This window comes from Eleutherodactylus coqui, chromosome 12 (assembly GCF_035609145.1).
Source record: "Eleutherodactylus coqui strain aEleCoq1 chromosome 12, aEleCoq1.hap1, whole genome shotgun sequence".
NCBI lineage: Eukaryota > Metazoa > Chordata > Amphibia > Anura > Eleutherodactylidae > Eleutherodactylus > Eleutherodactylus coqui.
Genome location: NC_089848.1, coordinates 45,819,927 through 45,833,575, shown reverse-complemented (window position 1 = coordinate 45,833,575; position 13,649 = coordinate 45,819,927). Strand labels below are relative to the sequence as shown.

The 13,649-nt window shown below is 41.9% G+C and overlaps 1 protein-coding gene across 1 annotated transcript in view; it reads left to right on the top strand.

Moving 5' to 3' along the window:
• STT3B (STT3 oligosaccharyltransferase complex catalytic subunit B) overlaps window positions 1-12,928 on the top strand; it is a 99,684-nt gene extending 86,756 nt beyond the window's left edge. The window contains exons 10-16 of the mRNA XM_066585172.1: window positions 96-307; window positions 4,520-4,707; window positions 6,151-6,322; window positions 8,494-8,667; window positions 9,077-9,190; window positions 9,787-9,999; window positions 11,232-12,928. Coding sequence (XP_066441269.1) covers window positions 96-307; window positions 4,520-4,707; window positions 6,151-6,322; window positions 8,494-8,667; window positions 9,077-9,190; window positions 9,787-9,999; window positions 11,232-11,312 — 1,154 coding nt within the window. The 3' untranslated portion in view covers window positions 11,313-12,928. The remainder of the gene's footprint in view (window positions 1-95; window positions 308-4,519; window positions 4,708-6,150; window positions 6,323-8,493; window positions 8,668-9,076; window positions 9,191-9,786; window positions 10,000-11,231) is intronic.
• The last annotated feature ends 721 nt before the right edge of the window (window positions 12,929-13,649 follow it).

Here is a 13,649-nt window from a genome sequence, read left to right as displayed (position 1 = left end):
ACTGCGAGGGAGTCGTATCTGAGCAGCTGAGGATATTTATCAGCTTATTAGCAGAACTCTTTATTACACCTTTTTTCTCCCCGTTTCCTCCACAGTTGCTCTATATGCAATCAGCGCAGTATATTTTGCCGGTGTGATGGTCCGTTTGATGTTAACCTTGACTCCTGTGGTCTGCATGCTTTCTGCCATTGCTTTCTCGAATGTCTTTGAACATTATTTGGGTGACGACATGAAAAGAGAAAATCCACCAATAGAAGACAGCAGTGATGAAGATGATAAAAGGAATTCGGGAAACCTTTATGATAAGGTAATTTTGTTTTGCTTTGGTTTCTGTGCTTTATGGCGTCTGATTTGCTGCCAGCAGTTGGATTAGCCCCCTATTGTGGTCCTTAATAACCAGGTGCCTGGTGGTTGGGTGTTTTTAACAGATGGAGCTTTTATCTTTTTGTATCACTTTCATTTTTAGCTTTTAAAGCCAAGAATCTGCATAATTTGGGGACAAAATGTTTTTCACATTTTTATACTTTGTTCTGGGATCCGTTATTAACAAACTGTATGCTGTGAAAGGACAGAAAATGCCTTTTATGGTCTCTCGTCCATTATTGTAAAAAAATAAACTCGCCACCTTAAGGATACAAATGGACATACCGCCAGAGAAAGCCGCGCCACAAGGTGGCTTGTGCTCACGTCGGAGTTGTGCTCTGCACCGCTTGATCCATTGTATGAATCGGCAGTACATGTAAGACGTGAGAAAACTACAACTTTTTTAGTAAGGCAGTCCAATCCACCGCAGGCCCGGTCCCAGCAGTCGGTCTGCGCTACAGAAAACTGCATAGGGACGGAGCCGCAGGGTTGAATATGTGAGGCTCTTTGGTTTCCTTAGCATATAGTTTCCAACCCTGTTAGTCTCTTAAACTGGACAGAAAAGCACCAAGAATGGTGGAAAAGACTCTTCCTTGGTGCTTCTCTGTCCAGTTTAAATGATCCACTGCGATGGAAGCTATGTGCAAACCATAGAGGTCTCCACTTCACATATTGAAGCCTACGGTTTCATCATGCTAAGACAGCTGGGTTGAAGAGCACAATGTGAAAAGAGCCTAATTATATATATATATATATATATATATATATATATATATATATATATATATATATATATATATATACATATATACATATATACAATGATGTAAAGGGGACTTCTGCAACTGAAAATCTGTTTTCTGCATCCAAATGGCATGGCTTACACAGAATATGCATTTCATTTTTTTTTTTTTTCTTGTCCTAACCGATTCAAAATCGATCTCACGTGAACATGCGGCTGTAGTTCGGAGCCTCCATTTCAAATTCTACAGGACTTTTTAATGGTGTATTTGTCGCCTATTTTTCCTGTTAATATGAAGAACACTAGAACAACCCCCACCCACCCCTACCCCTGACAGACCATCGTTAGATGTATCCTATCTAGAGATGTGGGTTCCATTTTGATGGGTTGGCAGAAGATTCAGTTGGGAGAAAACTGCTGATATTGACCTTCAGACAAGTTGGTGTATGGTGGTATTTATACTTGGTTTCTGGGTAGAGTTCCATTTTTTTTTTTTTTTTTAAGGCTGAGGGGGCGACTTAATAGCGATGTATAAATATATCAGGGGACAATTCAGAAATCTCTCCCATGTATTATACCCAGGACTGTGACCAGGGGGCGCCCTCTACATCTAAAGGAAAGAAGGTTTCTACACCAACATAGAAAGGGGTTCTTTACAGTAAGAGAAGTGAGACTATGGAACTCTCTACCTGAGGACGTGGTGATGGCAAACTTGATAAGAGTTCAAGAGGCGCCTAGGCGCCTTTCTTAAGCATTTCCATATTACATGTTACAATCACTTATAACTTCAGAAGGGTCGGTGATCCTGGGATTATTCTGATTGCCAGATTGGAGTAAGGAAGGAGTTTTTTCCCTTGAATGGGGGAAAATTGGCTTCTACCTCATTGTGTTCAAGTGGGGTTTTTTTTTTGTTTTGTTTTTTTTTTGCCTGCCTTTGGATCAACATTGGGGGAAGGGGATGTAATAGGCTGAACCGGATGGACCTATGTCTTCTTTCAGCTACACCTACTATGTAATTGCTCTTGGGGCTTGGTGAGGCAGCCGAAGCTGCACTCCATGTACTGTTTTCTAATCGAGCATTGGTTAGAGCAAATTGATGATAAACGGCATTGTGGTACTTCAGCAAATACTCACAATACCGCACAGCCAACATCAATCCAACTGCTTGTATCAACTAGAAGACCGCGCTGACTTGCGGTTTTTGTCACACAGCGGCAGCACCTCTGCCATGTGGCGGTCGCAACAACTTCCTATTACGGTAACGGTTATGAGGTGATGTAGACATCCGTCTAAATATAGGCACCGCCGCTGCCGCCTTTTAGACTTCTTGCTGCTTTACGATCCCGACTAACAGCTTCCTGAGGAGGTTCCGGAAAGAATGCATACGTCCCGGCGCAATTAAATAATACCGTATCTGAGTAGCGGTGATCAGAAACGCCGTCCTACAAGAACATTAGCCGCTTTAACCCGCTCTGTAAAATATTTAAGCGGTGTAATTCTTCCCCGATGAGCTTGGCTAGCTGTAATTGATGTGACGTTGCGAGCGGTGTTTAATCTCTGCATTGTGTAACCACCTCTACAAGAAGTTAGGTAATGAAGTGCAGACAATGGCAATTCACATTTTTTTCCCGACTTTTAATTGCTCAACAAAATGAAAATACTTGGCTCGGCGGTGGATGCGGGGGATAACAGTTTGATTATACAATTATCGTTCTGAATGTCAGATTATTTTCCATGCTGGTTGCCTCTCAGCGGGGTGAATGCTAGATTGCCTGCTGCTGTGTAAGTGTTACATTATGAAGACTAGTCTGCCAAGAGGCCACCTGGGAATCACTGGCTGCTCCTGAGCAACACCACATCTGATGCAATCAGCTTAACCCGTCTGCCGCCGGTAGACCTACCATACCTGACCGCTCTCTCAGGCTAGTGCTTACCACGCTTTATTTTAATACAAGCGGTGGGCTGTTAAAGCCTGCTTCTGTTTAGCCTCTCATCCTTGCCTATAAGCCACAATTGTGTAAAATAATTATATCTATACGTATATATATTATTTTCAGGGCTGGAGCAAATCGTAAGTTCCCTTTAAAACACTAGCACTGCTATCACCGCCACAAACTAAGTTGTGGTGCCCATTGGCCCACTTTCAAGGTGTCTATGGATGTGGTTTTCTTTTTGTGTACTCCCCAACTCCCAATTCCCACACTGTCGTCCACGGAAAGTGGCGCCTACGGGCTCGCCATGCAGGCACACTCCCATAGCGAACGGTGTGCGTGCATGCAGCCTGCAGGGGGAGCATAAAATCAAACAAGATGACGAGTTGGGTTGAGCCTATAAATTCATGAAGAAAAAGCTAATTCGCTTAAGGTAGAAATTCAAAGTGATCCTTTTTGAGGTGTGATCACATCAGTGAAGTCCGAGTTTGAACCTTCTCAGACGTTCAGAGTAATGGAGTTATTTTCCTGTATAGCTACGTTACGTAGAATACATCACAGATTACCAAGGAATTCAAGTCCCACCTACCCTTCATTGGTGGATTCTGTGAGCTTGGACCACCAATGGGATCTTTTTGACATGCATCTATGAAATATTAGATTCATTTTAGCCATATTTCACATTTCAGTGTAGGCTTCGCTCTAGAAGATGTTAAGAACATGACTTAAGTATTGACTAACCAGAAGGATCGGTCCTCTGACAGATCTTTTTGCTCTACTGAACTTAATTAAATCAAGATCCGTTTAGTTACTTGAGTTGTCGGGAACAGTCTTACTGGAACACTGACTCTAGGGGAGAATCACTAGGAAAATAAAGACTTGATGTAACGTCCCTTAGGAAAAATTGGCACAAATTCAGTTTTCTTTTTTTTTTTTTTTGGTTGAGAGCCATTTGCATCGCCTGAAGTCGTCCTACATTTCTTGTTGATTCCTCTGGAGGAGAGTCCAAGAAAATCCTCAGGATTGACCAAAGAATTAATCTCGCACCTGATTTTATTTCATGCTCCTTTCTCTCCTCTTATATTTGAAGTAAATTGCTCCTTAATGTGCCTCACCTTCGGAGATGAGACCGTGTGCGCCGGCTAACCGCTGAGTTCACCTTTGCAATGGAGCAGAATACGCGTATTTTAATTCATGCTAAATATTTTTCTTGTGTCAAGCAAAAACTAGCATATTAGAGGCAATCAGCCTTTAGGCATTGTGAAAACTGTAATTTCTGCAATTTGTCAGAACTTTCAGAGTGAATTAGAGCTTAGAATTATCCCAGTCATTCAGATGTAAACAGCTTTGACCTATGAAGACACTGATGTGCTTTACTGGTTATTACTGGCTCTTCAGAGCCCGCTTCCGTCATGGCAGCTTGTCAGTTGGCATAGTGACTACGAGGACCTCTGCAACTCATTCTGTCTTTGTATTTGTTCAGGCCGGAAAAGTGAGAAAACACGTGTCTGAGCAGGAGAAGACCGAAGAAGGCCTGGGACCTAATATAAAGAGTGTGGTTACCATGTTGATGCTGATGTTGTTGATGATGTTCGCTGTACATTGCACCTGGGTGACTAGCAATGCCTACTCAAGTCCCAGTGTGGTGCTGGCTTCATACAACCATGACGGGTAAGTCTGATGTATTTATCGATCACATGAGTAAGAATGCTTTATGGCTTCCTTCAGCCTTCCTCATCCTAACTCGGTTGTCTACCTAGAAGTTGGACCTCCTTAAGCCTTACCACCATAGAGCCATGGTTTCTATATCCTGCAGTGATGAAGGCTTCTAAGCCTAGAATAGCTGTATGCAAGATAGAATAAGTAATTCTACTACTTTGGTACATCTGCGCTATATTACTGACGTTTTGGGTACATAGTTGACACCAAGTGCATAAAGGGTCTCTACCAGCTAAAGGACTGTATGTGCTGGAAGGGAGCATGTAAATACCTTCTGTCAGGTTCGTGCTGCCCAAACCACGGACAATATGAACCAGGGACAGGGATGTCTGTTGGCCCTGTAGATGTTTTGGTTCTGAAACACTGTGGCGTTTTAGGGTAAATACACTTTGAAGTTTGATTCGCAGCTGAGCTCTGAGTCGGGCAGGCGGGCCGCATCGGGCCTCTCACCGCCTGCAACATTAAGAGTGACAGTTCTCTCTATACACAAAAGGGGGAGAGCTGTCGGTCTACATGAGGGGGACAGGCCGCAGTGGCCGGCCTCTATGACTCAAACTTCAAAATGTATTTATTCTGAAACAATGTAGCTTTCCTGTATAAAACCTACTGGGTGCAGTAGACATCTCTGTCCCAGATTCATGTTGCCCTTGATTTGGGCAACCTGAACCTGATGACCGGATCCCTTTAAAGGGCCGTCCCTCCACCGATCATGACAACGGGGGTTCTGAAGGCCCCCGAATGAATGGTGAAGTGCTCACTCATGCACGCTACTGCTGCATTCGGTTCAGCGGCCTTGTCAGATGTAGCTGAGCGTTTGAACTCTGCTGTTTTCTGATCTTGTGATCTTTCATGGGCCAAGTGGTCGGATCAGACTAATCAGATCGCTGTCCACTATCCTATGGATAGGAGATGACTTGTTTTCATGAGACAACCCTGTTAAGAAGGCTTTGCTCAGTCATAATTGCTTCAGTAAGGGGGTGACATGGTTGCCATCCTCACTGTAACCTTGTCGCGTACCTAGGAGGGATCCCTGTTTACGGACAACCTCCCTACCGCTCGCTAAAAGACAACGATCATTAGTTTTTATACACCCCACTTGGTCACACACATGGTTTACACATTCACACCAGTTAAAGGACCCACAGCCACTTCTACACAAGTACTAAACCTCAGTAATATTGAGCGGAAGCCATAAGTGGATGCAAAGCTTCCCATTATACTTTTGTTTGCTCCGTTCCTTTGGTTTTGGTTTACAAATGGTGACCAAAATACTGTTGTGTGAAAGTGGCTGAAAATGGAAAAAGTGACGTCAGTTTAATGTGTTCCTTTTTTTGTAAAGGAAGAAGCTCTTAATTGTCGGCAATGCTTTGTTTGACCTCATCAGTCTCGTTTCAGAACAAGAAACATCTTGGATGACTTCAGAGAAGCATACTACTGGCTACGGCAAAATACCGATGAACATGCCCGTGTGATGTCATGGTGGGATTACGGGTACCAGATAGCAGGAATGGCTAATCGGACAACGTTGGTAGACAATAACACGTGGAATAATAGTCATATAGCATTGGTAAGCATGTGAAAAGCCTCTTGGCTTAGAAAGAACGGGAACATTAAAATGATACATCTGTAGATTTGATATATGTATATTCAGTACTCTTTTGAATCCGAATTGTAAGTATGGGGACTCTCTGCTCACATCACCACCAATCAACTATTGATGACCCCTTGGTCAACAATAGAGAAAAAAATTAAAATAAGTCACAAAATACCACTTTGAGAAAACGCTCAACAGCCACTCTTCTTCCACTGTTACCCTGATGCCTTGGCTAGAAAAGCATCAAATTGTAGACGTCAGATTCATAGACTGGATCGGGGCAGCCGTAGTCATAACCGGTCCTTAAGACTTGGAAAGGGTCTTGGCTGTCTGTAGTGCGGGGCAAAAGTAGTAATTCAATTTTGAGTAAAGCTGATTGTAGGCTTGTTTTTTTTATGTAAGAAAAGTCTCTATTTTACTATTTCAACTTTTCGTCGGATGTAAAAGGATTAAAAGTTTGCCGTTCCCTTCATTCTTTGCGCTGTAGAAACAATCGGTTCCATACAATTGGACGGGCATTACAGTCTCAGGGGTTTCTCAACAACTCCGCTGTGTGTGATTATCACCGTCCTCTTCCATATGAAGTGTGACAATGGCGGCTACCCTCCCAGCAGCGTCACTTGTGTACTGCATGAGGGTCTTAGAGGAGAATGATCGTTAGATGTTTGCATTCAGGCTCAATAAACTTGTCCCTTTTTATATTGTGACAGCAGATCACTGGGGGCAACATTGAACAAAATAAAGTTGTTTATACGGGGGTTCCCAGCTAACTTCGGCGTCTCTGCATGGGGAAACAGCATTTTAATGAAGTATTTGAACCTGTGTATACAGTGGGAGTCGTCAGGAAATGTGGGTGCTGACTGCTTATACAGCAGCCAGGATCGGAGATGGCTCCCAATCCCTTAGATGCCGCTACAAAAGAGGGACTGCACTTTTATATAACTTTTGGCATGTCCTACAGGCAGCGGGACCTTCACTGATCATAACGTTTGATATACCTCTACATGTTATAAGTCCAGTTACTCTTCAAATATTAACTACCGCATCTAAATGGTTAAACAGTGAGGGGGCTTCCTCTATCACCTCATTAGCCGGGACCTGATTGCTGAGTGCTAATGAGTTGCTGTAGGAGCTAACAGTGGTCCCAAAGGCCTGCCATCTTAGTATTACCTAAGTATTCTAGTATATGAATTCGGCAATGCCGCGGGAAAGGCTCCATGTTTGACTAAAACAGAATTAACAGAAGAAACGTATGCTAAAAATAAAAAAACTGTTTCTTTCACAAGAATGGTGAAAAGTAAACTTGCATTGCTTCATCCATAAAAGCCCAAACTACTAAAATACCAAATTTTTTCATTCCGCCTGACTGACCAGAAAAAAACCGAGTGACTTGCTGGTGGTCTCGCTTCGCAAAAATGGAATAAAAAGTGATCATAAAGCTTTATGGACTCCACAGAGGTACTAATAAATACTGCAGCTCTCGCCCCAAAATACAAGCCCCTTCAACTCCATCAATGGAGATATGAAGCTCAGGCTCTCCGTATGTTGGGGCACAAAGGCATTTTAATTTTATTTGATTGCATAATAGTAACACAGAAGAAAAATTGTTTCATACATTTTGGTATCTCCACAATCGCCCCGACCTGCGAAATAGTCAACATGTTATATTTACTAAATCCTATAAACGCTGGCATAATTGTGTTTTTCCTATTCCAGCCCACACAACTTTTTTTTTTCTGAAAATTTTTCGTTAGTGTGGTAAATTTAATATAAAAAAAAAACAAAAACAAAACTTGACCTGCAAAAAAAGACCTTGTTACGGCCATGTTATTAGGAGGGGGCGGGGGGGGGGGGGGGGAGAGGAAAAACCTTTTCATGTACAACACTGGCCGTATCAGAAAGGGGTTAATGACTTTTTCTTTAATGCTATCATTACAGCGATGTCAGAATACAATGTCTGTATAGACACCAAAGAACTACCGAAAACATCTTGGATGATTTATTACTTATACAATCCGCTCTGAGCGATGCAAACCGCACCCTACTGGGCTGATATTGGTTGGCAGAAATGGAGAAGTAATGTTTTTCTCCTCGGTGCTTTCTCTTTAAAACTTTCTGACTTTTGTGTTTCATTTGTTTTCCAGGTAGGGAAAGCAATGTCTTCAAACGAGTCGGCCGCTTATGAAATTATGCGCAGCCTGGATGTAGATTACGTATTGATCATCTTTGGAGGGGTGATTGGGTATTCTGGCGATGACATCAATAAGTTTCTCTGGATGGTTAGAATAGCGGAAGGAGAGCATCCCAAGGATATTCGGGTAAGGAAACCTTATAGTCTTGTGTCTCACATAGAAAGCATTGAGATCCTTGGCTAGTAAAGGACGACCGAAGTTTTCCACATTTGTTCCCTGTAAGCAGCCACTTCAGGCTGGGGTGAAGGCTGACCATGAAACGCGTCTGCCTAGATTACGTCTCACATCCCCGCTTTTGAGACGGTCTATAAACATTTACATACAAATGTCAGAATATGAAGCTTTTTCTACAAACTGCACTGTAGGTTTATTACTCCCGTAAAGCTCGGGGATTTGCAAACTTTACTGCTTGTTGAGTTCTTCTTGCTTTGAGCAATTTTATGTTTATTCTTTATGATCAAAAACTGTTTTGCGGCGAGCGATGCGCTTCACCGGAGAAGTTGTAAGATGAGGATTTGTTTTTTCTTTCGAATAGGAAAGTGATTATTTTACACCCCAAGGTGAATTTCGCGTTGACAAGGCCGGCTCTCCAACACTGCTCAACTGCCTCATGTACAAAATGTCCTACTATCGGTTTGGGGAGATGCAGGTAAATATTGTTTACTGCACAGTTGAACTCTTGGGGGGTACAAGGCTTCATCCTGAGAGGTCGGAGCCAGACTTGCATCTAGAACTGACTGTGGGCAACAAGTGCAAATATAGAAAATCCATTGAGGCCAAATGTTTTGCTTTCTTAATTGATTGTGTCATTGTTGATGATAAACCGCAGAGTTATAGCGGAGACCAATAGTTTTAATAACTTTGAGCCAAGTACATCCGTATTACCCTATGGAGGTCCATTGCGATAGACTGACCAACTACGAAGATACTGCTTTACAAAGAGGTTCACTTGAGAGGAGTTGTTGGTAGTCCTAGGATGTTCCTAAGTCAGCTGATCTCTGCAGTAAGGATGCACACACGACGCACTTAAGGCTAAGGAGGCTTCCAGCGGACATCGGTTTTATGGCCCAGAAGTTGTCAGGCCTGCTGGATGCCTCCTCTAGTTGTCAGTAGTAGCGGACTTGTTATCTGTATTATACCGAGAGCACTTCAGATTTCTTAACATTTTGCTCTCGTTCACTAATGTGTTGTGTGTTTTTGTTTTTTTTTGTTTTTTTTTTGCTTTTTTTCTTCCTTGGCTTGCAGTTAGACTTTCGAACTCCTCCGGGCTTTGATCGTACCCGTAATGCAGAAATTGGAAATAAAGATATCAAGTTCAAACACTTGGAAGAGGCTTTCACTTCAGAACACTGGCTTGTCAGAATATACAAAGTCAAACATCTAGAAAACAGAGAAGTCCTTGACCATAAACCAAGACTTACCAACATTGTCCCTAAACAGAAGTATTTATCCAAGAAGGTGAGCTCTCATGTCCCCGTCGTCACGTCATGCTGATGGCTGCACATCTCGCCATTTCCACCGCTTTCCTGAGTGATCTTTCTGGCGAGCTGCAGACTGTTGGCCTGAACTCACACTTATCACTTGTGATCTGCCGACACCTTCCTGTAACATGTAAGGGGGATCAATGATGGCTGGATTTCCCCTCTAAATTTGCGGCACGGATATCGGGAACACTTTCACTGGTAAAGGGAGTGATAACACACGTGATTCTAGGGGGACTACTGTTTAGACGACCCCCTGATATATCGCAGACCTTATTCCAATTTATCATTTGCGCAGAAACTAAAATTCACATCAATCTGCACCCCCTAGATAGTAGCGTGCGCACATATGTGTTTAGTAATTTGTATCCAGACATATTGGGGGATTTATTATGGGCTTATAAAGCCAGGCAGATGATGTGTGATAGATTTGGTACATCTCGGTAGACATGTTGGATACTGTTTGTTCTCATTCCACCTCTTGGTTAGCTTTTTTTTCTTCTTCTTCTTTTAGATGACCTATTTTGTTTCATTACCTTTGGTACATTTCAAGACTCTCAGACTCTGTCGGCTACTTTTAGCCTCATGTGCTTAGCTTATGGGCTAAAAGTAGGTGAAGCGCTGAGTCCATGGAAGGATGTATATTTGCCTCCTCCGTCATCCCACTGGTGTCAAAGCTGGAAGAAGCCGCCGCCGCCCAAGGCATTGAGCGGCACTGCCTAGTAGTCCGCCTGTTATAAAATGGCAACAGGCAGACTACTTAGCATGCCGCTCAAAGCACTGAGTGGCGGCCTTCAGCGGTATCCCCAGGGGAATCACCGGGGAGGTAAGCATAACGCTTACGTCCCTGGACTCTGTGGATCACCTACTTTCAGCCCCCAAGCATAGCTTATAGGCTAAAAATTAAAAATGAAGTCTATCACCCAAGTTATGCATTACGTTATATGCACCCCAAGGTAGCGCCATTACAATTATACTTGTCTCCCTCATGCGGCTATATTGTAGAAAAAGGAAAGTTATAACTCTTGCAATAAACGAAGAATATATCCCAGTCATTAAGGCTGAAAATAGGCCGGCCCCGAGGGCCTGAAGGAACATCTGGCTGGAAGAAAAAATTAAAAACGCCATGAAAAAATACTCCCTAAAACTGTGCGGGTTTAGCCTTATGCTGCTTCTCTTATGATTTTTATTTGTTTTTTCTGTTTTCAGACCTCAAAGAGGAAGCGTGGTTATATAAAAAACAAACTGGCACTGAAGAAAGGCAAGAAACCGAGCAAGAAGACCGTTTAATACCATCTGATCTCACAGGAAGGAGTTGTCCTTGAGAGATAACCAGTCTTTGCCTTTAGATGAGCTCATGTTCTTCACTGGCATGAGAGTACAGAACCATCTCTGGTCCAGAATATTGTACAAAATTTTCAGGCAATGTCTGATTACAAATATTTATTGGCTTATTAAGAACAGCTGTTTTAGATTTGTAACGTGAAGCCAGACCGAGCTGCTGTCCACCAGTAACAGCAGAACTTTTTCCTTCTCTTCTCTTTTTTTCCTTTCCTTCTGGGCGGGGAGTGGGTGTTTAATGAAACATTTTGAAATTGTTGACAATTTGGACTGTGTGCACCAAAGAGCCCTCTATTTTGGTTGCTATACATATGCATACTTGTCAATTTTTTTTATATCCCCCCAATAAAGGTAGATATAAACCCCTGAGCTGTATTTTCTTACACTGCAACGCCCGCCCACATGTAGCTGCAGGTGGCGTCGTGGCAGACGGCAGTCGTTCCCATAATTCCCCCTTCCTTTCAGATCCTTTTTCCTCCTCCTGATGACCTAGGGTGCTGGTATCTTCTGTATTTGCTGCTGTATTTTTGTAGGGACGACTACAAGCATATTTCAATCAATCATTAATGTATCCAAGACAATGTGATCGGCCAAGTCGATTTCACACAAGTAAGTCGCCTGCCAGCCATGCAGGTAGCCATGTTTAGACCGAACCATTTTTAAGTCAATCAATTTGATAATGGCTTCGTCTAAAGTTTATCAAATCTGAAGTGTAGGGATTTACCTACACCCCTTCCAATGCCGTAAAGCCTGAACAGCAAGGCTAGACGTGGACTGAAGAGGTCAACCACGTTGTAAAAGGCATAAATCCAGATGTTGAATGTTTTTTTCTTTTGCACAATCCTGTAAAATGCAAACAGCCAAATAAGTTTGAATGTTTACATGTTTAAAACCTATATAAAAAATTGACAAGTATACAGACACGTTACTGTGTGAAATCCGACTTTCTATAGAGTATCTCAGCTTGAGCAGAATTTCTAAATGACTCTTTAATTTTTTTTATTACATTTTTTTTCCCCCCCTTCCCTCTCGGTAATAGAAGTTTAGTCTACTTACCCGATTCTGTTTAATGATAGGTATTTGGTTTTCTTTACATCTTCTTAGACAACAATTTTATCAATTGTCATGCACTAAAATGTATATTGGGTTGAACATTTGGGTGGATCTTCTATTTTTTTTTTGGCTTTTGGCATTATGCAGACTTGAATTTTTTTTAGTTTGACAGATGTCAACTTTTTTTTATGATTTCCTTTCCTAGTTTTTTTTTGTTACTTTTGACTTTGCCACAAATGGTTACTGGATTACCCTGTGTTCTAGGATCTATCTTTTTTTATAACGAATTGAAGAGGTCAGAGCTGATTGGTATCTCATTAAAAAAAAATATCAAATTTTTCAGTTTGTTTTTCAAGCTTGTGATATTTTTACATACCATGACTCTGCATTGCTGTTAAGCGTCTGAATGAGGTTCTAAGGCCACTAGAAAATGCTGGCAAATCTGTATATTGGATTAAAAACTTTGGAAATTGACAATAGAAAAAAAAAATAAAGATTTAATTAAGGTTTTATGTGAAGTGTCCTGTTTTTCGTTTCTAGATAAAATATTCTTATGGCCAATTTCTAAAAATTTATCTGCTGTCATGTGTGGCCGGCAGCGCAGGGAAAGATTAGACTAAATAGCTCTTTTGGAATAGATTTTTTTGGTATAGATTAAAGGAACTTATTTTGAAAATGTTTATTGAAGAATTGATGTGTGAACAGAAATGCAGTAAAAACTTTTAATTTGAAATAAAAAGAACAAAAGAATTTTGGTGTTTTTTTTATTACAATCGCTGATTAATGAAGTACAAGTAGTAAAGAAATGCGTGCAGCAAAATCTGCTTATGGAATGTGGATATTGCTGCAGATTCACCATGGATTTCACCCAGTTACACTGCAGCCGGGTCACATGGGGGCTGATTTGCATAATGTCTGCAGCGGGTAATCCACAGTGGATTGGCCTGCCTCCAGACCTGCCTTTTTAAGTGAGTTTTATCACATATTCCTGCGTGGATCCACCCCCTGGAGCAGAAATGAATTCTGCAGCGGAAAAAGGGCAAGAAAACGGACATGCTGCGGAATTGAATGCCGCACTGCGTGTCAACTTCTGTACTGGATTATTTCTGCAGCTTGTGGATGAGACGTTCAAAATCTCATCTACTTTGCTGCTACTGTTACATGCTGCAAATTTGGGCTTCCTTCAGACAAAGGGCGATGGGGGAATTTTATTTAGCACATTTAGTTTTTTAG